General features: G+C 39.6%; 1 protein-coding gene across 1 annotated transcript in view; it reads left to right on the top strand.

Annotated features, from left to right (window-relative positions):
• Positions 1-26,502, top strand: part of LOC101962956 (collagen alpha-4(VI) chain) — an 89,332-nt gene that overhangs the window by 54,892 nt on the left and 7,938 nt on the right. The window contains exons 23-34 of the mRNA XM_005326997.4: positions 533-595; positions 1,137-1,199; positions 4,471-4,521; positions 8,567-8,602; positions 8,706-8,768; positions 10,255-10,317; positions 11,576-11,611; positions 12,592-12,628; positions 14,066-14,077; positions 14,164-14,657; positions 23,233-23,323; positions 25,266-25,949. Coding sequence (XP_005327054.1) covers positions 533-595; positions 1,137-1,199; positions 4,471-4,521; positions 8,567-8,602; positions 8,706-8,768; positions 10,255-10,317; positions 11,576-11,611; positions 12,592-12,628; positions 14,066-14,077; positions 14,164-14,657; positions 23,233-23,323; positions 25,266-25,949 — 1,693 coding nt within the window. The remainder of the gene's footprint in view (positions 1-532; positions 596-1,136; positions 1,200-4,470; positions 4,522-8,566; positions 8,603-8,705; positions 8,769-10,254; positions 10,318-11,575; positions 11,612-12,591; positions 12,629-14,065; positions 14,078-14,163; positions 14,658-23,232; positions 23,324-25,265; positions 25,950-26,502) is intronic.

A 26,502-nucleotide genomic window follows, 5' to 3' on the forward strand; every position in this document is an offset into this window, starting at 1 on the left:
GTGTATACCTTACTCCTGTCTCCCAAACCCCCAGCCCAGAGCTTAAATGTCTATATTGTATATTTTGTATGTTGGAAGATAAAATTGACTAATTGTACTGAATATTGAAGGCTAAGCTCCATGATGGTTTAAGAGCACATTGTCAGTTCCAGACCATTTCAATAAAACAGATGTTCCTTGACTTACAACAGGGCCACGTCCCCATGAACCCATTGGAAGGTAAAAATATCATTAAGTGAAAAATGCATTTAATAGACCTAACCTGCCAAGCACTGTAGCTTGGCGACACTGCACACTGTAGAGGATCAATTGTTAACCTTCACGATTACATGACTGACTGGAAGCCATGGCTCCCTGCTGCTCTTCAGCATCACAAGACAGTATTGTATCACACATCACTGGACCTGGAATAGTTAAAAATTCAAAATTAGAAGTATAGATTTTAATGAATGCACCATTATAAATTAAAAAAAATTATTAAATCATGGAGCATCTGTCCTTAGTGGTGATATTGGCCATGGTGTTGTTGCAGGGGAATCCTGGGCCTCCAGGGCCAAATGGTTCCAAAGGAAAAGCTGGGCCAAGAGGAATGAAGGTAAATGTCAGAGAACACTCTTCTTGATTGCAACTTGGGGAAGCCCCTGTTTTTTTTTTAAATACTAATCTTTCCTTACATGATCATTTTCAGCATATGTCTCTGATGTGGTTGGTGAAGCTATTGATTGATCTTTACCTTATAGCTGGATAGCTGGATAAAAGGGAAAGACATATAGACAAATAGGAAGGGGGTGTGTGTCACATTCATCAGCAAACAGACATTAACAGAGAGAAATACATATTTACTGCAAACACAGGTTCACACACCTATGTCTAGAAAAAGCCAAAGGAATAAAAAAATTCTGCAATTTATGCTATATATAAATTGGTTTTGTTAATATGCAGTAGCAGGGTCATTGCTATATTTGGAAGTAACTGTATTTAACAAAGCCAGAGAAAACCTTTAACAAAGCCTTTAGACTGTATTGCGATGCTAAAAGGACTTGAAAAGGGTAACAATAATTTCTGAGGAAAATAGTACAAAATTACATAAACTCGTGGGAGAAAATTAATCTCATCTTTTCTCTTTGTTATAAAAGGGAGAGCTTGGTGATGCAGGAGAGAAAGGCTCACGGGGTCAACAAGGACCAAGAGGGCAGCCTGTGAGTTTAGTTTCTCTGTTTTGAACTCTTGATTGAATTTCTTGTTTGGTATTTGTTCTTGTTTCATATAAAAATCTAATATTCTTGATATATTGAACTTGGGTTACAAATATGACATGATCACTATAGCTGCTGAGAATTGTAATAGTCAAAGATTCTCAAACTCCTGTAAAAATAAAGAATCCAAAGATGCCCTGGGATTTATTTTGCCTCCTTACGTGTTGTTGAAGAGGGAAGTGTCAATGAACCTCTTCTGTTGGACAAAGATGTTTTATAAGTATCTGAGTCTTTTGGGAATGCAGAGATGCCCAGTGAAACATTTTTCCAGGACAGCAAACAAGACAGCCAATCAGAGTTGTGAACATTTAAGAGAATGTCTTCCAACATCCAGAGTGTAGAAATAATGTTTGCAGACCAAAGATCATAAAAGACTTACTTTTGCAAATAACACTGGCAAGGCAGGTCTATGTATTTTTACCTCAGTTCTTACTCTGAACGTAAGAATAAATTATCATATTTCACTGCATAATTGTTGCAGACTTTTCCCATGTTTTTTTAATGGTGCATTATAATTATACATAATGGTAGGATTCGTTGTTACATATTTGTACATGTCATTGCAGATTTTATGTCAAATTTTCTTGCAAAAACATGGGGTGCAACTATTATGTGGAGTTTTTTTTTTTTTTAAATTGTGCTGGTGGTAGTCCTTAAAAATCGTTTATTATTAAACTGTTTTGAGCCCAAGATTAGGATGCATGGAATACTCCTGAAGATATATTAATGTGGTGGCAAGATTAGGCAGTGAAATAGAATAGTTATTTTGTGGCTATATTCACTTCACCACCTGATGGAAATCAGCTTTTATCATAAAGAGTAATGCCACCTTCCAGCTCATATTTCTGAGATTTCTTTCACCAGTGACTAGGAAGGGTCTTTAGGTATTTTTTTTTAATCATCCCTCCTTTCCCCCTCCTTTCTTTACACTGAAATAGTAGCATAGAGAGGAAGCAAAAACAGACCCAGGAGACTTAAACTTAAATGTGAAAAGGGGAAGAACAGAATAGGATTACTGTCAAGTGAAATATGAGGTAAATAACGGTCAGCTTCTATACTCTGAAAATTCAGCTGGTAAAACTAACATATTGTTTGACTTCATTAAAATTTCCTGGTTAAAAGTAGCCCAAAGCTTGTGCCACCATCTCTACTGCTGCTACCCACAGCAGCAGCAACCTTGGCAGCAGCAACAATAACAACAACAACAACATATTTACCATTCATTAAGTACTTTCTACAGAGAAGGTACTAGCATTGTGCTAGGGATTTTCCATGCATATTCTCAGTCTTCCCAACAACCATACCATGGAGATGATTGTTGAGAGCCACAGAAAAAGTCCCCCAATGAGCAGCTCCGTGGTCTGAAAGAGCGGGGAAACAGCCCAATGAGCATCACCTCAGAGGAGCCAATCAGTTGGCAGCTAGAAGTTTGCTGGGGCCCCTTCGGCTGTGGCTCTCAACATCTGATATTATTATCTATATTTTACAGATGAGGAAACTAAAATTTAGAGAGGTTGAGCAACTTCCCCAGAGTCACTCATACAACCATATTGGCACTGAAATAAACATTCAGGTCTGGGACTGGGAATGTGGCTCAGTGGTGGAGCATGTGCCTGGCACGCATGAGGCTCTGGGTTCCATCCCTAGCACCAGGAAAAATATTTAGGTCTCATTCTACCATCTTTTCTACCCCCATCCTCCTTCCCTTCCTTTCCCTCACCTTTGTCCAATTCAAAGTTCCTCCACTCATTCTATCCCCCAACCCCTATTATGGATTAGCATCCACTTATCAGAGAGGACATTCAGCCTTTGGTTTTTTGGGATTGGCTTACTTCACTTAGCATGATATTCTCCAACTTCATCCATTTACCTGAAAATGCCATAATTTTATTCTCTTTTATTGCTGAGTAATATTCCATTATGTATATATACCACAGATTCTTTATCCATTCATCTATTGAAGGATATCTAGGTTAGTTCCACAGTTTGGCTATTGTGAATTGAGATGCTATAAACATTGATGTGGCTGTGTCACTGTAGTATGCTGTTTTTAAGTCCTTTGGGTCCAAGGAATGGGATAACTGGGATAGATAGCTATCTATCTAATGGTGGTTCCATTCCATTTTTTTAAAGGAATCTCCACACTACTTTCCAGATTGGTTGCACCAATTTGCAGTTCCATCAGCAATGTATGAGTGTGCCTTTCCCCTGACATCCTCACCAACACTTATTGTTGCTTGTATTCTTGACAATTGCCATTCTGACTGAAGTGAGATGAAATGTCAGAGTAGTTTTGATCTGCATTTCTCTAATTACTAGAAATGTTGAATATTTTTTTTGTATATTTGTTGATCGATTGTATACCTTATTCTGAGAAGGGTCTGTTCAGTTCCTTAGCCCATTATTACCCTAGATACATGTATGACTGCATGAATGGTGTGCTTCTACTTCCTGTACAACCAGAGAAGTGAAAAATTGTGCTCCATTTGTGTACAATGAATCAAAGAGCATTCTGCTGCCATGTATAATTGATTAGAACAAATAAAAAAATATTTAGGCCTGTCTGGGTTATAAGCCTGAGTAAGTAACCATTACATTGCCTCTATTTCCAATATTATTCTCTAAAGTATGTCTTTATCCCTGGAAGTTTATCAGTTCTGGAGCTTCTTTCTTTGTTTTTCTTGCCCTACAAGGAAAGCGAGTTTAGTCCAATGGCTCAGTGACATGGCTTCTACAACTGTGCCATCATCTTGCTGATGTTGTACCTTGTTGAAGCTTTTACAAATCAGCAAGATGATACCTAAAACAACTGCCAAACTTCCTGCCAGGTGTGGTGGTGCATGCCTGTATCCCAGCAGCTCGGAAGCCTGGGGCAAGAGGATCTCAAGTTCAAAGCCAGCCTCAGTAATTTAGCGATGCCCTAAGCAACTCAGAGAGACCCTGTCTCTAAATAAAATACAAAAAAGGGGCTGGGGAGGTGGCTCAGAGGTTAATTACTCCTGGGTTTAATCTCCAGTACCAAAAACAAAATAACAACGAAACCCAAACCTCCAAACTTCCTTCTGTCATGGTCTTTTTAAGTTATAAAGCTTTAACCCCTCCTAGGCCCTCTCTCTTCCCCATCCCACTGCATTGTTGCATTATTCAAGGTTCAGATGTTGTCATCAACCATGTGTTGATCTGGAGGACAATGGATCTTGTGTCATTTTCTTAGGGTCTTCTTGGTCCAGATGGATATGGACGTCCAGGAAGAAAAGGAACAAAGGTGAGGGTTAACTTACAGGGTATCCTGACTTGAAAAATATTGCTTTCATAGCCCCCTGTTCCTGCTGATGGGCGGAATCACAGCCTCTCCTGTGTTTCTCTTTTGCTAGCAAAGCAACAAACCTTCCTTTTCCTTTTTCTCAATAGGTAGGTATGTAGTATGTATGTGTGTGTGTGTGTGTGTGTGTGTGTGTGTGTGTGTATATATATGTAATTTTATTTTAGTAGACTAAGATAATTTTCTAAGTGGTGTGCCAAAATTGATTTTTACGTGCTGCTTATGATGTGCTGTAGCTGGCAGAGTTCCTTCCTAAAAAGTAAAAGTAGATTTTGTCCCATTCTTATTTAAAAATCAAACTTCTTACCTCACCTGCCACCTTATAAACACTTCATGCCTTGTAAACACCCTTGTCTCTATTTAATATGCCCTTCTCCATCTCCCTCCCTTGGATGATTTTCACTCATTTTCTAAAACCAACTCAAATATCAAATTCTCCTGGTGGAAACCTTTTTAAACCAGACAGAATTTGTTGTCCTATGCTCTGTGTTCCTAAAGCACATTGTGTGTATTTCTGCAGTAGCGCCTTTCCAGGTAGGTGGTATTATAATTTCTCTGTATCTATGTCTACCCACCTAGTCTATGAACTGGCAACCTGATTGCCCCTTATTCATCTTTGCATTGCTGAAACGGAGCCTGGCACAGGGAAGGTGCTTAATAAATAAGTATTAATTAAAGAGTGCCACTACCATAAGAAGCTGGTATTTTCCACATAGTTCGAAGTCTTTCTTCTCTAGGGAAGTGTTTGCATGTGAAGAACATTCTGGGTAGTATGTGCTCAGCTCACAGCTAAGCAATGTGTGTTGTTAACATGATGCAACACATAGATTCAGTCAACGTTTGTGTGAATTTTCCTTGGCAAGGTCTAGTGGTCTCACTTTAAATGGGCTTTATTGCTGCTTGTCAGTTCAGCTACCTTTTCCTAGTCTAATCACTATCCTTCTCATCGAGGTAACTATTTCATACCCTCTCCACTCTCCTCAAACCTCCAAGGCTCTTTCTATTTTGCTTTCTCTTCTACACTTAGAGCAGACGATTGAGCTTCTGACTTCATTAACAGAAGCAATGAGATGAGAACGTCTGCATATGTCCACCACCAAGTGGGTCTATCCACTTACCTCTGGACCCAAATATCCTGCCTTCGTCTTCTGCTCTGGATGAACATTCATGTTTCTGTCCAACATTAGTTCCTCATCTTCTAGACTGACATCTACTCCTTTTGTTTACTCAGAGCTCTGTCCTCTGAATATGAAACTTTGATCTTTTGCATCGTCCAATGTCAATTATTTGTGTACAAAAATATGAATATTTCTCATCTTAGGAAAAACAAGTACCCCAAATTCCTTATTTGGATATACACTACTCCCATTGCCTCACTTATTTTTAGCAACACTCATTGAAGGAGTCGTCTATATCTAGTTGAGAACTAGGGGTGATATTATCTTCTAGGGGATGTTTAGCAACATCTGGAGATGTTCTGGTTGTCACAATGGGAGAGGGAAGGGGATGCTACTGGCATCTACTGTGTAGAGACCAGAGGTGCTGATTTAACATTTGCATCACACAGAACAGCCCTTACAACAAAGGACTACCAGATCTAAAATATGCATAGTGCAAGGGTGAGAAGTTCCACTTTCTAACTGATGATAGTTGAGCCTTTACTCCCTGACTTGGTCTGCTTTAGACAGAGTGAACCTCATGTTACTAAATCCAGTGGTCTGCACTCTGCCCTGTCACATTCCATCTTTCAGCAGCTTTGACAAAGGTGACCGTGGGCTTCTTCTTGACACCTTTCCTCACTTAGCTTCCAGTATATCCCACTTTTTTTTTTCTACATGCTGTTTCTCAACCCTTGTTGCTGGATCTTCAGAATATTCTTGATTTTAAGTATTGGAAGACTCAGAGCTCTATTTTCATAATTATCTCCCCATCACTCACCCCCTGGGAGATTGTCCTCAGCAAAATCCAGTTTCCTGGCCTCAAGTACCATCTCTTCCATGAGCTCCAGTTTACGTCTCAAGTTTGGAGCAATATCCTAACTTTGGAAATGCTTTTCTTTGGTCATCTAATAGGCATCTTAAAATTGGCATGTTCCCAAACAAGTTTCTTCTTTTTAAATTGATCTTTTATTCTTTTTATTATAGAAACATTTAAACATATATGAAGAGATTAGTTTGACTTAGTTTAGTTACTAAGATTAGTAATGATCCCTCCTCATGTACTTATCACCTAGTTCAAACAATGAAAAACCGCTGGCCAATTTTGTTTTATTTATATTCCCACTTACTTATATCCCCTTCCTGCCAACTATTTTAAAGAAAACCCCAAACATCTCATAGTTCATATACAAATAATTCAGGTTGCATCTTTAAAAGGTTGTTTAAAAATATGAACATCAAAGAATTTGCAGTAATCTCTTAATATTATCAAATACCCCACTGGTCAAACTGATTCCCTTGATAACCTGCCCCTCACCTGAGCCTTCCTCATCCCAGGGTATAGAGTTTCTCCAAGTGCTCAGGATAAATAATGTTTCTTCCTCTCACCCCTTATATTTAATCCATCAATGAATAATGGTGAGTCTGTCTTTCAGATATATCCATCCAGCATTTGATAATTTCTCAGGACTACATCTCCTCTCTGAACCACGCCAACATGGTTTTCTACCTGGATTATTGCAGTAGTCTCATTCCTGGTCTCTCTGCTTTCAGCTCTGTCCTCAGAGCATTCTACAGGAAGCAGCCAGAGCCATTCTTAAAAACAAAGCCCTGCTGTGACTCCCCATGTCACTCAGAATAAGTTACGGTGGCCTCCTGTGAATTCTTCAGCCTCATCTCCTCCTGCCCTCTTCCTGCCCTCCATTGGCTTCAGTGTTCCTTAAACATGGCAGCACACTTTCATTCTCTTGCCTTGGAATTTCTCCTGCCTGGAACACTCTTGTCCAAGATATCTGTTTGGCTTGTTTCCTCAATTCATGTTGGTCTTTGCCCAAATGCCACCTTTACAAATAGGCTTTGCCTGGTCACCTTATATAAAATAGCCCTCTATCCCACCCAAGAACACATATTCACATGCACAAATCGAATCGACTGCAGATAGAAGATGTTTGAAAAAAATTGTGTCTGTACTGTGCATGTACCAGCTTTTTTATGTTATTGTTCCCTAAACAATACAGTATAGCAACTGTTTACATAGCATTTGCATTGCATTAGGTATTATAAGTAATCTATATATGACTTAAAGCCTATGGGAGGATATGCATAGGTTATGTGCAAATACTATCCTGAACCATTTTACCCAAGGGACTTGAACATCCACAGATGTTTTGTCTCTACAGGATGCTAGAACTAATTCTTCCAAGAATACTAGAACAGTATTCTTCCATGAATACTGAAGGACAATTATAATATTTTACTTCTTGATCCCTTTCCAGGAATAGCATTTCTCTTTTCCTATGTGTTTGTTTGTTTGCTTGCTTCCTCACTGGCATTTAAATTCTATGGGGTCTTTGTTCTGTTCACCGCTGAGTTCCCAGGGCCTAGAGAAGTGCTTGGCACATGGTAGATGCTAAATAAATACTTGTTGAAAGAGAGATTGCTTTGCAGCATGCCTTTGGTTCTGACAATGAATGCTTGCTTCCTAACATTCAATTTGGTGCTCCCCCCTTGGTTTCCATTGGGTCAAACATAGGGTTATTTAAAAGGCGAGAGAAAAATGCTTAAGAAGGAAGTATCATTATATAGTATGCCAAGGAGAGGGAGAAAAATTTGTAAAAATCGTTTACAAGTTGTTTCATGTTGAATTAGAGAAATGGAGTAGGGCCCCTTGAGAGCAGCTCAAGATAATAACAATTTATATAGTTGTTTTTCCTGGCACCGGTTTTGAATCTCTTTCCTCAAAATTACAATGTCTTCTTTAAGTGAGGAATGTAAAGGAAATACTTCATCACATCACATTAAACATGACCTTATCTCATTTCCAACACTAGGGTGAACCTGGATTCCCTGGCTATCCTGGTGAACAAGTAAGAAGATGTCTTTCTGGCCTGGAAACTGGTAGGCAGCATGTGTCATTCGTTTGTATTTATTTTTCTTTACATTCACTGTTCTGCTTTTGATTTTATTAAGGGAGAAGATGGTGACCCTGGCCACCAAGGAGAGAAGGGAGCAAAGGGAATCAGAGGGAAGAGGGTAAGCCCTAAGAACCCTCTCCCACACTTCCATTGCATTAATGGACTTCGTGGCAGGAAGCCCATTCCTTCTTAAACCACTTTCCATTCTTCCTCTGATCTACCACACTCTCCACTTAATCCCCCCTCATTTATCTTCTGAATGCAATGCAGTTTACCAAACCATAACAACAGAAAATACAAGTTAGAGTTTTAGTTATACAAGATCAACCTTTTGAAAACATGCTGGGGCCCTCTCTGTCTTTGATAAGTCTGGATGAGTTTTAGCTGTAGATCAATCATTGCTTGTTTCTTTGGGATTCTTCCAAGCCTTAACTTTCTTTTAGCTATTTTATTTATTTATTATTTCTCAGGAATTCTATCTTGGTGAAATTTCAGTCCATTGTGCTTCATGGAGTCTCCCATTAAAAATCTACTCCTTGGGCTGGGGATATAGCTCAGTTGGTAGAGTGCTTGCCTAGCATACACAAGACCCTGGGTTCAAACCCCAGCACCATAAAAAAAAATCTATTCCTTCAGGTTCTGAAGATTCAGTCTTGAAGAGCCACAATCACTGGCAACTCTTTTTTGAAAAGTGGTAGTGTTTAGCTGATAGATATCAAAGCGCCAAGGCTAGCCAGGGAAAAGACAGAAAGTGCAGAAAAAGAGGAAAGAAAAGAGAATATATGTTTTCTTTTTTTGGTACTGGGGATTGAACCCAGGGGTTCCTTACCACCAAGCTATACCCCCATCATCCCTTTTTATTATTATTTTTTTTTGAGACAGGGTCTTGCTAAGTTGCTGGGGCTGGCATGGAACTTGCAATATTTCTGCCTCAGCCTCCCAAGTAGTGGGATTATAAGTATGTGCTCCAATACCTGGCTGATAATTTGTATTTTCTATGCATTCAGTCATTGGAATCTTTACCCAATGGCAATGACTTAAAGAAAAATTTGATCTATGCTTAACTTGGCTTACTGCTGGCTATGGTTACCCTAATCAGCTAACTTATCTCTCTAGTTTCAAATAACAAAGGGTGAAAGCATCAGTGAAATCCAAATGATGCTGTGTCATTTCAAATACCTGGAATACAAGCAGTGAGCCTATGAAAAATCATGTGCCCTTTCTGAGACACTGAGAACCTGACGGTGGTGTGGGAATTTTTCCTTTTCCTTGATGTCAGGACCTCAACATAGACTTCATGTATTCCTTTTTGCTATATGACCTTGAGACTCAACTCTTTGAAGGCTTGTCTGGAAGTGTGTGTGTATCACACATGGGCAAGTCTGGAGTTAGGTATATGGGGCAGGAGGGCTGGATGGTTAATGAAAAGGTACCCCTTCTCTTTCTAATCTCCATTTCTCTCCTCATGGATTTACTGTTCATAAACCAACTGGACAATAGCAGACCCATTGGCCTTATGTATAATGACAACTTGATATCTCATAGCGGGTCTCTGTTAGTTGTAATCAGTGGGGAAGCTTATTCTTTGCTTTGGTCATTTTTAGGGTAATGCTGGCTTTCCTGGATTTATTGGAGCTCCAGGTGACCAAGGCCCGCCAGGCAAAATGGTAACATGTGTCTGTTCCTTTCTTTCATTTTCAACCTTTGTATAAAAATGCATAAAGATTTGATAAAAGGTGTCTATAAAGAGGAAGTGAACATTTGAGACTGACAAAAGAATCTAGGGAATATGCCAAATTTGCTTCAGAGAACTTTAGCTTCAAATCATTACTCAGTGTGTGTACTTATTAAAAAAAATAAATACATGTATATATACACACATACATATATATTTTTTCTTGAGCAGGGGAATGTAGTGGAGTGGCTAGAGATTTATGAATCTGCCTAAATACATAAGATAATGAATAAAACTCACTGGAGAGTGAGTTTATCAATGCAAACAAGATGAGCAATGATGTGTATGCAGAAACCAGAAGGAAATACTAACAAAATAATAATTTTTATAATCCTAACTGAATTAGTAGTGTTCTAAGCCTATAAATATCTTTTAAAATTCTGTAAAAAGTCATTTGGTTTGAAAGGAAAGACTTCAAAGCTATGATTCTGTCCCCTACCTCCTCCTAGGGCATGGAATGGCATCTAAAGTCAGCTGGGCATTAAGCCTGGTGGTTTCACTGAGGTTTAGGGTTTACTGGAGAGGTGAGATAAAGCTAGAGAAGCAAAAGTCGTATAGATAGAGGACTATTCACATCATAGTACAAGTGAAGAAACAGAGACTGAGAAGATTGTGGTGACCTGCCCAAGGTTACAAATGGCTAATTTGTGCAGCATAAAAAACAAAGATCTCTAGACTCCCAGAGTGCTTGGAGCCAGGCTGCAGCTACAATCTGCATAAATATTTGGCTCATCTTGTTTGCATTGATAGACTCACTCTCCAGGATTTCCCTAGCACCAAACATGTACTAGGGAAAAGACAGGGTAGTGATGGGTGGATGGAGAGAAGGGATAGGGGAGGGACTCGGATTTAATTTAGAACAGTGTATGAACAGACCTGGGATGTTGAATGAACTTTTCCTGAATTTGATCCTGAGCTACAGCTTGGTTGCAAAATGCTAAGAGTCTTTATGTGCCATTTGTGTGGACTGAAGTCTGGGACATACTTCTTAGGCACTCCGGCCTTCTTTAAGGAGTCAGACCAGAATCCTAGGGCTAGGAGTGAATGGCTATCTATGTATGGTGGTGAGCTTTCATAGTAAAATATTTTTATATTTTAAAAATATAATAGCTGATATTTTGTCAGTTCTGGAGAAGAATGTGTTAGATATCAGAATTTTTGTTTTAAATCCAAGTGTCTGTTCTTTTCAGGGCATCAAGGGACCCAAAGGTTTGGTGAACATGATGGTAGGTGAAGATTTTTCATTATAAACTTTAATTTTTTCAGAACATAAAGATTTCCAGTTTCCCCAAATGGCAGTCAATTAATCTTAAAGATTCTTTAGATTATTTTTTTTACAAATTCTGCTAGTAGTTTGTTTATAGACTTTGCAAAGTTATAAGTGAGTAAAAAAAAGAATAATATTTAAATTCAGCAAGGAGTCTAGATGTTTTTTGAGTAACATCAGTTGATGTGAAAGGAAAAACTCTGAGGCTACTACCTTTGTGCAGTATGCCTTTCTATGAAGCTCAAACATTGCTTACCAACTGTTTGTAAGTTAACACACAGTATGGTACAGGCTGTTGTGCCTCCTGGTACACTTCAAACAATCTCAAAAGTTATGATTTTTCATCTCCCAAGTACACAAAAACTAATAGGTAGGGAGTGGGGTTGTGGAGACAACTGAGGACAGGAAGCGATGGGATCTGGGGTTGAGGGCAGAACAGGGCAAAGAACAAGGGTTCAAAGGAAGAAGCAGAATTACTAGGAGAGATAGTGGGGTGCTTATCTTGTCAGTCATTCTAGACAAGTATCACAGGAATTGCTAATAGAGAGATCCAAGCGCTGAAAACATTTCTCTTCAATCTCTGCTGAGATTTCTGAATTTCAACTTCAAAATCAGGTTTGATTCCGTTGTTTGTGATGTGGATTTAAAAAAAAACATTTTATATACAATATAACGAGATAGATAAGCCATCTATCTATCTCGTTATATTGTATATAAAATCTTTTAAATGTTTTAAATTATCTACTGGATCCAGAACTAGAATTGTTGGATAGTTTCATTGGCTCTAATAATTTTTGAGTTTTCTGTTGTAGATTAAAGAGCTTCAGGTATGCTCTGATAACATCCACATGACATTTCTAAGTCACAGGAGTGAAGAAGAATATGTTTTCAAATTAAATTCTTATTTCCTTTCCCTGTCTCTCTCTATCTTTCTAACAGCCTTGTGAAATTGTTGATTTCATTCGAGAAAACTGCCGTAAGTTATTTGGAAAACACTCAAAAGGAACCAGTATGTTGAAGTGGGAATAGGTCAAGGATTGGGGGCTAATGTCCCCTGAGGATTTGACTGAGGCTTGGAAGGGGCTTTTCTATCATGAAAAGTTCTTACAAATTAACACGTTGGGTTCAGTCCCCCTTTGGGTAAATAATCTTTTCCAGCATGATCTCAAAGTGAAGTGGTTTGAAAGGCATACTGATTCAACTATGAAGGAGCTATTGGCCGAAGAATTTATGGGGCAGCTCTATAGTAGAATAGATGATATGGCTCTAAATGTAGTGATGAAAAAATCATCATGTACTAAGTGAAAGATGATTCAGAATGGAACATATACTAAGCTCCAAGTTTTAGGAAATAAAATAAAATAATTATTTATACATTGTCATTTACACACATACATACACACGCATATTTACATGTATGATGGATTAAGGATAATTTAAAAATTTTCCATGAGAATATATTACTTGTAAATATACCTTGGTATATAATATGTGGAGTTTATATTTTACATATAAATTATATATCATATACATATGTATATATATACATATATGTAGTTTCAGAATGGCTCAATGTATGAGATTTAATTTCACTTTTGAATGAGACTATTGTTATCCTCAGTAACACTAGACGAATGTATTTCTCAAATCAAAGCCCAGAAGTTGTCAGTGTGGGTTGCCTTTGGAACCCCACAGTATTGAGGGACATAGTTTTTGTATTCCTCTTCCCACCTTGCTCTCTCCTCTTTCTTTCTTAAACTGGGGATTGAACCCAGGGGTGCTCTACACTGATCACCCCAGTATACATCTCCAGCCCATTTGGTTTTTTTAATTTTGAGGCAGAGTCTTATTAAATTGCCAGTTGAGGTTGGCATCCAACTTGCAATCCTCCTGCCTCAGTCTCTTGAATCTCTGGGATTATCAGCATGCACCCCCATGTCTGACCCCTTATATTTTCTTATTCTGTTATTATGTGGTGTGTGTGTGTGTGTGTGTGTGTGTGTGTTTGTATGTATTTACACCTTATCCTCCAAACCACCTCACGGTCCAAGCAGTGTGTGAGGCTCTAGCCATCATACTTACATTTCAATCAGTGGGAAAGGAAGGGAAAGGAGCAGGATACTTGGTACATACTAATTTTCTTACTCTGTTATGCAGAATTTAATAAGAGGGCTATCCTACTGGAAAATGTGGTCTTTGTTCCAGGCAGCCATATGCCCAGTCAGAAAGTGGGGTTCTGTTACCTTAGAGAAAAGGGAGAATAGATGCTGGGAAATATACTCAGCAGGAGTCTAGAAGGTACTGCTTGAATTGCTGGGAGGGGAGGTTTTTCATATTGAAACACATGGAAAAGATGCCGCTGTCTGTATAAACTAATAATCTTCTTGTCTCTCCAAAATTAATTGCCTTCCAGCTTGCTCAACAGGTAAATTATACTCTTTATTCGCTTAAATCCTCACCTGTTTGGAGGTGTTACACAATATCTTAAATCTGTGTCTCCCTTGTGTCAAGGTGTTCATAAATGCCCAGTGTTCCCGACCGAAGTGGCCTTTGCCTTGGACATGTCAAATGATACCTCCCAGCTGGATTTTGAGAGGATGAGAGACATTTTATTATCTTTGTTGATGAAGTTGGAAATAAGTGAGAGTCACTGCCCAACGGGTGCCCGAGTGGCCATTATTTCCTACAATGTCAGAACAGATTATCTGGTTCGATTCTCAGACTACAAGAGGAAGCCTGCCCTTCTGCAGGCTGTTAGGAAAATCCCTCTGATACAGTCCTCTGGCCACAGGAACCTTGGGGCTGCCATGAGGTTTGTGGCAAGACATGTATTCAAACGTGTGCGCCCTGGCCTCCTGGTGAGGAAGGTGGCTGTGTTCTTCCAGGCGGGCAGGGCCTATGACACAGTTGCCGTCAGCACAGCCATGCTGGAGCTCAGTGCCGTGGACGTCACACCTGTGATCATCACCTTCACAGAGGAGCACTACCTTCCAGATGCTCTACTGGTAAGTGGGTGGGGGATTGGTGATGGGTAGGGTTCACGGAGTTGGCACCTGATTCTTACCCCTCCACCAAGGATCACTTGAGGAATGAGAGTTGTTCAGGGGAAGAATTTCCAGGAGATTGCTGTGGAGGCAAGGAGTGAGGGGTCTCAGTATAGACCCTATTGCCAGGGCTACTCCTAGCACTAACTGGCAGTTCCTGAGCACCTGTTCTGTGCTATGGGTCTCATAGATATTATCTTAACTCAGTGACCCCCAAAGCTCTAGAGGGTGGGTGTTATTATTTATCTCCATGTTGGGGATAATAAATCTGAGGCTTAGAGAGGTTCAGTATATCATCGATGGTCAGATATCTAGCTAGCGGAAAGACGGATATTATCTACTTTCAGAGGTGTTCTTAACCACTATACTAAACTGTATCATTGGGGTCACAGACTGTAACTTTCTTCCTTTTTTTTTTCTTAAACTGGTGTTTTAATCAACTTTTTGCTGCTGGGACCAAAAGACCTGACAAGAACAACATAGAGAAGGAAAAGTTTATTTGGGGGCTCATGGTTTCAGAGGTCTCAGTCTGCAGATGGCCGACTCCATTCCTTGGGGCTTGAGGTGTGGGAGAACATCATAATGGAAGGAAAGCATCTCAGGACATTACCAGGAAGGGGAGAGAGAGAGAGAGAGAGAGAGAGAGAGAGAGAGAGAGAGAGAGAGAGAGAGAGAGAGAGAGAGAATGAATAAATGAATATGGTCACCTTTCCAAATATATATCCCAAAGGCACACCCTCTGATGACCCATCTCCTCCAGCCATATATTACCAGCCTATAGTCACCACTCCATTAATTCATATCAGTGGATTAACACACTGATTAGGTTAAGGCTCTTATAACCCAATAATTTCACCTCTAAACCTTCTTTTATTGTCTCACATATGAGCTTTTGGGGGACACCTCCTATGTAAAGCATAACAACTAGGATATAACATATGTATTTTATTAAAAAAGTAGAAAAGGTGCAGTGATTTTATGCACACACACAGAGATGGATTTTTTTTTGTTTATTCTCCTGTCACCAAGATGTGGTTTCAGATAGAGGACACTCACACACTCCGGTGTAACTACTCTTCTGATTTCTATCACAGTCAGATAATTGTTTTTAACCTGTTCTAGACCTACATATAAATTGAAATGTGCAGGACATACTCTTTTGTGCCTGACTTCTTCCAGCAAACATAATGTCTGTTTTTCTTGTTCATCCATGCTGTGTATATGGGGTAATTTGTCCTTTGTTATTCTTGTGCAGTATTTCTACATATGTATGTTCCACAACTTACTCATTTATCTAGTCTCTAAAATTCACCTTTTCTAACGTGAATTCCCCAGAGATTGCTGTGTATGCAGGGAGGAGGCGGTCTTAGTAGGCATCCTATTGCTGTATATTCTTCTGGAATATCTGGGATGATTTATCAAAATGAAGGGTGTTTGTCTTCTTAAGATATTTCAGGCTGCTTTAAACCAGGTGACATTGCCAATATTTGACCATTTTCAACCTGAGAAAATGGAAATGTCATATGGTTCAACTTCAGAGCTAATGAATTCAGCTGTGCCAGACCATTTAATTTTCTCTTAAGATGGAGTGTGTGCAGCAAAAGTGATAGGTGAGAGATTTTGTTGACACAGCTGTGAATATGCTTCTAAGAATCAATAGATAAACTTGTGACAGCTTGCAAACTGCCAGGAAGGATGGATGAAATATCTTGGATTGAGAAACAAAGTTAAAATCAGAGTAAGTTTCTTGTTCACTGTTATAGCCCTCTTGTTATAGCCCTTCTCCTTATTTCCTTTCTCTACTCAATTGGTCTTCTATTTCTTTATTTTTAAAAATTGGTTATATATAATATTGGAAGGCATTGTGATATAGTCAAAAGTTCTCCTTTTTTCTATGTTCTGCATATGAGAGAAAACAATCAACCTTTGACTTTCTGAATCCAACTTATTTCCCTTAGCACGATGTTCTCCAGTTCCACCCATTTGCCAATAAATGACACAATTTCCTTCTTCTTTATGGATGAATAGAACTCCATTGTGTGTGTATATACCGTATTTTCTTTATCCATTCATCTGCTGATGGGCACTTAGACTGGTTCCATAACTTGACTATTGTGGATGGTGCTGCTATAAACATTGGTGTGCACTTGTCCCTAGAGTAGGCTGATTTTAGTTCTTTCAGATAAATATCCAGGCTTTTACTTGGTTTATTTAATCCTCACAACAACCCAATGAGTTAAGTGGTATTATGAGCCTGTTTTTCAGAGAACAAAACAGGGACGAAAAGCAGTTAAATAGTTGTTCAAAGTCTGAAATTTCCTTTAGCAATGAGATTTTGAATTCAAAAATCAAAAATAGGAGAAAAAAGAGACTTTAGATGTTCTAAGTTCTTTTGCTATGTTAATGCATGTTATCTTTACAATAACACTGTGAGCTATGAACTGGCCCCATTATTATTCCTGTGTATTTCTCTTAACAAATCCAAGGAGTGGGATGCTGGCTATCATAGGAGACTTAAAAAAAAGCTTTAAAGTTTGAAAATGAAAGCTAAAAGATGAAAACATTAAATGGAAGGCCAAAGAAAAATTTGGGTTTAATATTTAAAATTTTGGTATAAATTTCAGAATTTAGAAAAGTTGACACTTACCTATGGCTGCTACATTCTCCATTAGATTCTTAATACTCTAAAGCCTGGATCAGTGACATGGGGAAGGAAATAGGCAATGAGACTTCAAACCCTAGATTTTTCCCTTATGTAATCTGAGCATGTTATTTGGCCCCAGAACCTCAATTTACTCCCCTGTAAAATAGGCATAAACTCATAGATTTGTTGTAAGGATTATGAGAGTTATTGCTATAGGGGCACCTGACACTTCCTGTGTGTATGCTCAACGTAGGTCATTATATTACCATGTTGAGGTCCTTAAGAGTACCCTTTACTCAGTATTTATTAAATCAAATAGCTTCCGTTTGATGAGCACCTTTGAATTTCCAGCTACTGTGCTACTTGTTTCTTGATTTCCATGCCTTGTCGTCTGAGCCCCTCACTACTCAAACTGTGGTCTGTGGACCAGTAACAGTAGCATCACCCATGTGAGAAATGTTAAGTTTCAAGCTTTGACCTATAATCTAATCATTTGTATTGAGATCTGCATTTATATTGAGATCCTTAGAGGGTTTGCATGACTATTAAGATTTGAGGACTGTTGTTGGTCTAACACACTTATAATTGTCCTGCAAGTTAATAATGATAATTTGCACTTCCCAGATGAGGTAAGTGAAGGTCAGGGGGCAAGTGACTTGTTCTAAGCTATGCAGTTCTGGAATTCGCATTCTGCTATGGCTTATTCCTAAGCCCCACTTTTCCACCCAATACCCTCAACCCAATGCTGATCCTAATGCTTGCTGGGGAGTCCAGGAAGAGTTGGATTCTTCGTGGTAGTCTGTGGTGGCACCATGCCAACTGGCAGGAGCCAAAACTGTTGTACTCATTCTCCTTGGGTCAGGCACAGGTTATGTGGCTATGTTCTTTTCTCTCTGTGTCTGTTTCCTTCTCCTTACTTTTTCCAGGGTTCTCGCCTTGTTTTCCAAGCCCTTACTTCAATTTCATGTTAGTTCTAACTCCTGAGGGTCTGGCTAGTTTATCCTCTGTCCAAAGCAAATACTCCTCCCTAGCATTTTCTTCCTCCTCTTTATTTCCATCTTTCCAAGCCAAGAGCTTCGCCCAACTCAGTCCCAGGAATGGTCTCTGGCAGCTTAGTATAGCAGCTGAAGCATCGAGCTAATAATCCCTGGGTCTCTCTAGGTCAGGGCTCATAGGGAGTCCTTTAATCTTGGGGGTTGAGGTTGGAGGATTGTCCTTGTATCCTTTGAGAAAATGTCTGTCTATTAAACAAAGTGTTTGTTAATGCAAACCCCTGTGCCCTATCCTCATCCCTCAAGATACTCCTGTCTTTAGTATAACAACTGGTCCCAACAAGCCACAGTCAGACATTTAGGAATGAACTTTGGTTGTGGGAATTACCATGGTGCTGGTTAAATGATAGTAAAGCTTTGAGCTTCAAGAAGATCTCTTGGATTGTGTTTTAGGTACTCTATTTTTGAGATTTCCTTCTCTGATGCTGATGCAAGTTTGAAGTAGGAATCACAGGGCCAGTTTTCTCCTCTCCTCATACTGGAATTCCTTCCCTCACTATTTCTTTGCTTGAGCTTTCTCAGGAAGTATCTTGTCTAAATTATCAGTGACAGACTGTGTTGGCAAGTCCAAAGTCTGAGTAATTATATGGTTATAAATGACAACTTGGTACAGATGCATCTATTACTGAATCAGTTTCCTTGTGGATTTCTATTGGGCTTTTGTGTATTCATGCCCACAATTCTTTTGCAAGAACAGTTCAAAATGTTAATCATGATTATAAAATTAATGTTCCTAAGAAAAGTTAAAAATGAAAGTTCTTCCAGGTGTGGTGGTCGATGCCTGTAATCCCAGAGGCTTGGGAGACTGAGGCAAGGCAGGAGGAGGATCATGAGTTCAAAGCCAGCCTCGGCAACTTAGTGAGGCCCTAAGCAACTTAGCAAGACTCTGTTTCAAAATAAAAAATAAAAAGAGCTAGGGAATTGGCTCAGTTAAGCACCCCTGGGTTCCATCCCCAGTACTGAAAAAAATAAAGTTCTCTATCTATTCAAATTCAGTTTAATTTAGCAGTTTTCCAGCAAGCAGAGTAACAAAAAGGTTATGTGCTCTGAGTTGCTCAGAATAGAAAAGGTGATGCTCTGTCCTGAAGAAGAGGCCAATACAGAAACAGTAACTGAGGACCAGCCTGTGTTGGGGCAGGAAGAGAACTCAGTGGCATTGACTCCTACCCTAAAACTCTGTCACGAGAAAACTGAAGCCAGAAGCTTCTCCAAGGTCAAATATGGCACATAAGGACTAGGACTCAAATTCCTGATATCTAATCCATTAGTGCTGCCAATAACTTCTCCCATGAATTTCCTCAAAGAAAGAGAAGTATGAATTTGTACAGACTAGGAAGGCATGTTTGAATTTGCTTGCAGTCTCATACTACTTTAAAGATCATCCACATTCTGCATTTTATAAACTACTTTGCCCATGTTTCCTGTAATTTTAAAATAATATGTCTTTTTAAATTATTTATTTTAATTAGTTATGCATGACAGCAGAATGCATTTTGACTCATTGTACACAAATGGAGCACAGCTTTTCATTTCTCTGGTTGTACACAATGCAGAGTCATACCATTTGTGCAATCATACATGTACATAGGGTAATAATGTTGGTCTCATTCCACCATCTTTCCCACCCCATGTCCCCTTACCTCCCCTCACCCCCCTCTGCCCAAAGTTCCTTCGTTCTTCCCTTGCTCTCCCCTGCCATTATGGATCAGCATCCACGTATCAGAGAAAACATTTGGCCTTTGATTTTTTTGGGGAATGGTTTATTTCACTTTGCATGATATTCTCCAACTCTATCCGTTCACCTGAAAATGTCATAATTTAATTCTTCTTTAAGGCTGAGTAATATTCCACTGTGTATATATACCACAGTTTCTTTATCCATTCATCTGTTGAAGAGCATCTAGGTTGTTCCACAGTTTAGCTATTGTGAGTTGAGCTCTATAAACATTGATGTGGCTATATCACTTTAGTATGCTGATTTTAAGACATTTAGGTATAGACCAAGGAGTGGAATAGCTGGGTCAAATGGTGGTTCCATCCCAAGTTTTCTAAGGAAGATACTTATAGCTTTCCAGAGTGGTTGCAGTCCTACAAGCAATGTATCTTTTCACCTACATCCTCACCAACACTTACTGTTGCTTGTATTTTTTTAAAAAATATTTTTTTTAGTTGTAGGTGGACACAATGCCTTTATTTTTATTTATTTTTATGTGGTGCTGAGCATTGAACCCAGTTGCTCACTCATGATAGACAAGCACTCTACCACTGAGCTACAACCTCAGCTCCTGTTGCTTGTATTCTTGACAGTTGTCATTCTGACTGGTGTGAGATGAAATCTTAGTTTGGATTTGCATTTCTCTAATTGCTAGAGATGTTGAACATTTTTTTCATATATTTGTTGATCTGTTGTATTTCTTCTTCTGTGAAGTGTCTGCTCAGTTCCTTAGCTCGTTTATTGATTGGGTTATTTATTTATTTTTTTTGGTGTGAATTCAGCATTTTTCCACAACTTCTGGGAAAAAAAATTGAAGCTCCTAGGGTGATCTGAGTCTCCTCATTTCTCCTGGCACATTGCCATAGATCCTGGTTGCAGAAGCCTTCCAAATTGCTTCCTGTGATTTCCAGTAAAGCTAGCAAATGTCATAACCCTGTGGACAATGTTTAGTCCTTGGGTAATTAATTAAGTCCATTTGGTTGGTCCATACTTGGATCTGATGATCATGTGGAGTAGATCTGATTATTGAATGTTGGCACTGTGCACTCCCTCTTTCTGCCAGCTTCCTCCTTATATCCATGACTTTCAGGTTTCAAATGTGCTCTGCAGATGCACATTGGAAGAGGATGTTCTGTAATATGTGAGAAGTGGAGGCATTGAGCAGAACTGGAGAGATAACCACTGTCCCCTTCTGAGTCTTTGTACATGCCATTCCTTCACACTGGAATGCTTTTTCCTGCTTCTTTTTTCAGCTCAGTACCCTACTCATGCTCTCAAAAGTCCCAGATGCCATTATCCTCATAAAAAGTAATAAGGTCTCCTCTAGCCCTGGCCTTAAAATGAATTTCTTCTTTCTGTTTTCTTAAAACATATTCTTGGAACTTTTTTCTTGAAAGTCCTTTGTGTGCCTTTCCCTTAGGGTTTAAGCCCTTCGAATGTGTGGTCACGTCACTGTCGTATCTCTCTGCAGCTTGTTAGGACTTTTATGTCCTAGCTGTTTGGTTGATTTCAATGTCTGAATTGGGGAAAAAGCAGAATTTAAGTTTACTTTTGCCTTTTTTCTTGGGAAACTAGCAATGATCCCATGGATTTTGGTGTTCCATTAGATAAATACACATTCAGCTCTTCTTGTTTCTTTCCCTACTAGGACATTTTCTTCAAGTAAGCTCACTCTGAAAGACAATGTTTGGGATATGCTGCAGCCATGAACAGAGAGAGGGAAGTGCTCTGTAATGAGTATATATTACAGAATATTCTTTTCTAAAGTAACTCTTGACTGTTAATCTCCTTGAGGCCTGGGGCAATATCTTCACCTCCTTAGCACCTTGCTATCCAGAGGAGGGCCCAGAACCTGCTTGTTCTTGACCAAGGATGAAGGGAGGAGGAGGAGCAGACCCTCAGTGGGGCGCCATCCTATGTGCTTTGATAGGGAGTAGATTAAAAGATGGACACGGCTAAGTGTGGATGGTTACCTCTTTGCAATCCACACCTCAGGATCTAACAGAAAGAATCTGAAAGCATTTCTACTTTGTCATGAGGTGAAAGTCTTACCTTAATCTCCTAGTCTTAGCACCATAAAATATTTTTTTCTGCCATCTTTACAAGCAGATATGAATGAATGAATGTATGGGTGTCATGGCAGAGAGCTGTTTTGTGGCTTGTAGCTTTGTCTAAGGATCTGAGATCTTTCAATCAGTGGTCTCATTATAGCCTACGGCCTCAAAATCTTTTTATGGATCCTCTGTCTGCCTGGCAGATGAGGGTACAGGGAGCAATGGACTATCGTGCATCAAAAATGACATACATCACTTCCACCTACATTCCATTGACTAGACTGCAGCCATGTAACATGATTTGCAAAGGAGGCTGGGAAATGTAGTCTGGTTGTGGCCCAAGGAAGAAAAAAGAATTGTTATCCCATGGACCTTGTTGAGTTTATTATTGTTATTATTATATTTTGTTTTTAAGTCTTGTTATTGGTTATTAAATTAATCATAACTGGAAAGGCAAAATAAAAAGAGAAAAACAAATTTGCCATCTCTACAAAGCCTTCCTTGATTTCTTCTAACTCTAAACACCAGGAATACTCTATCTCTGAAGACCAGGAATATTCTAGAAGGGTCTCTCTCACAGTATCAACCTCTTTCTATTATAATGGTATATGATTACCTCTTTTTCAATAGCTCCTACCACACTGCATCCTACATACTGTGAACAGTTAACAAAGATTGATGGAATTTTTAAATGATTGAACCCTCATGTTCTGACACGACATGACATTGGGCTCAGCTTTATGCATATGGGCAGTCTGAAGACTCATAGTTCATATATACTTACACTGATAGTCAAATCTCCAGGTTAGAACTAGGGTATTATTTTAGTACCTAACTAGCTGTAATATATAAACATTGTATATTTTAACATGTAATATTAAATATTAATATTATGGTATATAACATTAAACACTATAAGTAGCTATAATATATAATGCCCAATTATGTGTATATATTTATATAACTATATATTCTTTTAAAATGTCATTTGAATGGTGGAAAACACCATGAAGAACATGGTCTGAAATTTAATCCAGCCAATCATAAACATGTATATGTGTGTTTGGATTAGATGGATGGAGCCAGCAGATTTCATTTGTTTGTGTGGGAGACTGAGCACCAGCAGGATGTGGAGCACATGACCCACTGTACTCTCTGCTATGGTAAGCCAGGGCAGCCTTCTGATCCAACTGATGTATTTAGAACAGAGGGAATTAACTGGTGGCCACAGGCTAGATCTGCTGTGCAGATGTGTATTTACTCAGCATTCTCAGCATCCTAAAATCTGGGAATTTCTTCTGATGTTTGGATTTCCAGTTTTTCTTAGGAAGTCAGAATTGTCTTAAGAGGCACAAACACTGCATTCCTGTGTGGTCACAGGCATCAGGGCTGAGTTGTGCTTGACCCCTTTTGATGGCCAGTCATTCATTCTCTCTTGCTTCCCAGCCTCTGTCATTGCATCTCACACCCTCACTTGTGCTAGAGAGAATGTTTTGTTGAAACTCATGTATGCCTACAAGTACAGAGCTCCAATCCTATCCACTGTGCCCAGGGGCAGAGTAGATGATTTCATTGCTTCTTCTACCTGATCCACGGGAAGACCTAGCACCACCATGAGAGATTTGGCTCTGATAAGTTGGTTAACCTAAATGCAGTAAGTGCCATTTGTAGAGTATGGCACAGTTAATGAAATGCTCTCACATCCATCATTTCATTGACAAATCACCTCTCTGGGTTTCAGTTGTCTCTCTTGTAGAAACATCAACCTAGATGGGATTGATTGAGCTCTTACTATGGCTTGTTCTGAGCACATACATATATATCGACTCAATTTTTCGTTTGAACCTCACAAACAACCTCATAAAATAGGCAATATTATCATCATCATTTCTATTTGACAGATAAGAAAACAGGCTTCTGGGGAAACTAAGTAATTTGTCCAAGGTCACATGCGGGGTTAGACCCAGATTGAACCAGACAGTCTGGTTCATTTTTAGAATCTGCATATAAGATCTGGTGGTATTTGTTTCTGTGTCTGGCTTATTTCACTTAGAGTAATGTCCTCTAAATTCATCCATGTTGTCACAAATAACAGAATTTCCATTTTTTTAAAAATGGATGAATAGTATTCTTTTAAAATATTACATTTTAAGTATATTTTTAATGTGTTTCTTTATTAGCATATTAGGTGGAAAGACCTAGCAGAAGTTCTAATAACTATTATTTCAAGGTAGTGATGAGTTTATAGAATATTGAACTTTTCCAACATATGGTGTGGGAATATCAGTGGTTTCTATTGGTGTCCAAATTCCTAGTATTATAGCACTATGCTACCTTTATGAATAATGAAAGGGAATGCTAAATTTCGTCTCAATAGAGGTAGTCAAATACAGATGTAATTTTTCCCCATCCTGGTTTACAGACCCCTTGGGAGACCATAGCCCCCAGGTTAAGAATGCCTGCTGTACACTAGATCTAAATGAAAGAGTTTACCCCATCAGTGGGTCTCTAACAACATTGTTCATCAGAGTACCCGAGGTAATATCAGTTACCTATTCTGAGTTTCATCCCAGCCCTACCAAACCAGAATCTTGGTGGGGATAGAATCTCAGAATCTATATTAAAAAAGAAAAAAATTCTATGTACTATTATGATGCTGAATCAGCTTGAGAACTAAGATCATGTCATTTAAAATTGCCTATATTTGATTTTTTTAACATGTAAAAATGGCAATCTCATAGAGCTGTTCAGGCTACTCCCAGCTTTAGTAATCAGTGTTTTGCAGGTAATTTCTCAAACATCATTACTGCTGATTAAGTCAAACAACAATTCACCTATAATTCTTTTTTATATAGGGGAAAAGGGGAATGATATCTGTGAGCCCAGAGATTAAGAAGCAAAAGGGCCTACTGGTTGAACACAATAAATATGCAACCAGCCCCCATTCTTTCTTCTGAATAATGGGTCATACGGTTGCCATGTCAGTCCAATGTGTGGCTAATAGCTCAGCAGCAGATGTCCTCGTTAAGGATACAACAAGGTGTGCATTGGAAAAGAAAAGGATGCATGGTTTAACCTCAGCCTTTCCCTGTACTTCCTTCCCAGACAAGTGCCAGCCAGACCCAGAATGTGGGCCAGGAGGGCCTGGGCCCCAGGCAGTGGACATGGACTTGGTGTTTGTGGTGGACAGCTCCCAAGACGTGGAAATTGACATATACCGTGGAGCCTTGCATCTCGTGGACGCTGTGCTTGAAGATCTGGAGGTGGCTGCTCAGCCGAGCATGTCCCTTCAAGGGTCACGTGTGGCTCTAGTGACACACACTACTCCAGGCTTCAGGCCTGGCATGGGTCGATCCCCTGTGCTTGAGGGCTTTAACCTGACCTCCTATGGCCACCGGACACAGATGCAGAGACAGGTCCGGGAGGCCGCGGGCCGCTTGCTGCAGGGACTCCCTGCCTTGGGCCACGCTCTAGAATGGACGCTGGAGAAAGTGCTCCTGGTGGCCCCGCTACCGCGGAGGGCGCGTGTCCTCTTCACCATCGTGGCCAGTGAGACAAGCAGCTGGGACAGGGAGAAGCTAAGGACTTTGTCCCAAGAAGCCAAGTGCATGGGCATCACCCTGTTTGTGTTGGCCTTGGGCTCTGGTGTGGGGGCTCATGAGCTGGTGGAGCTGTCCCATGTGGCCAGCACCCCCTCTGAGCAGCACCTGCTGCGCTTGGAGGGAGTTTCAGAACCAGAGGTAGCCTACACCAGGGGATTCACACGGGCCTTCCTGAACCTCCTAAAAAGTGAGCATTCCTTGAATCCTGGCTATATTAGGTGGGTGGGGGAGAGGTACTTATAAAACCTGGCATTTGGGCAGGTAGATGCCCATGGCACCTTCCTGACTGTCGGGTTATGTGCAGCCCAGCAATCCTGGTCATATTTCCAGGTGTTTTTTGTTCTTGGTCTTCCAGTGCATGATTCAAAACAACTCATGTGCAGGTGCTTCATTGTAAAATGTGAGGACTTCTTGCCCCACTTCCTGGGAGACGTGAGTTTCTCAGTTTATAAGCAAGTGTGACGTCTCACTGGGGGCTGTAAGGGACATCAGCTCCTTCATCACTGAAGGAATAAAGGGAGTTTGATGGACATTTTAGAAGTACAGACATGGCATTTGTGCCTCTCCAATTTGAGAGGTGCAAAAAAAAAATATCAATGAATTAGTTCTAGTCCTAGCTCTGCCATTAGTTGAGTTCTGTGATCCTAGAAAAGTCAATGAACCACTCTGCTGTCTGCACCTTAGATTCCTTATCTTTGTAGGGAGTGGTGGAGAGAATGTTAATAGTTGGCTTATGGTTT

The sequence above is a fragment of the Ictidomys tridecemlineatus genome, chromosome 3 (genome assembly GCF_052094955.1).
Source record: "Ictidomys tridecemlineatus isolate mIctTri1 chromosome 3, mIctTri1.hap1, whole genome shotgun sequence".
NCBI lineage: Eukaryota > Metazoa > Chordata > Mammalia > Rodentia > Sciuridae > Ictidomys > Ictidomys tridecemlineatus.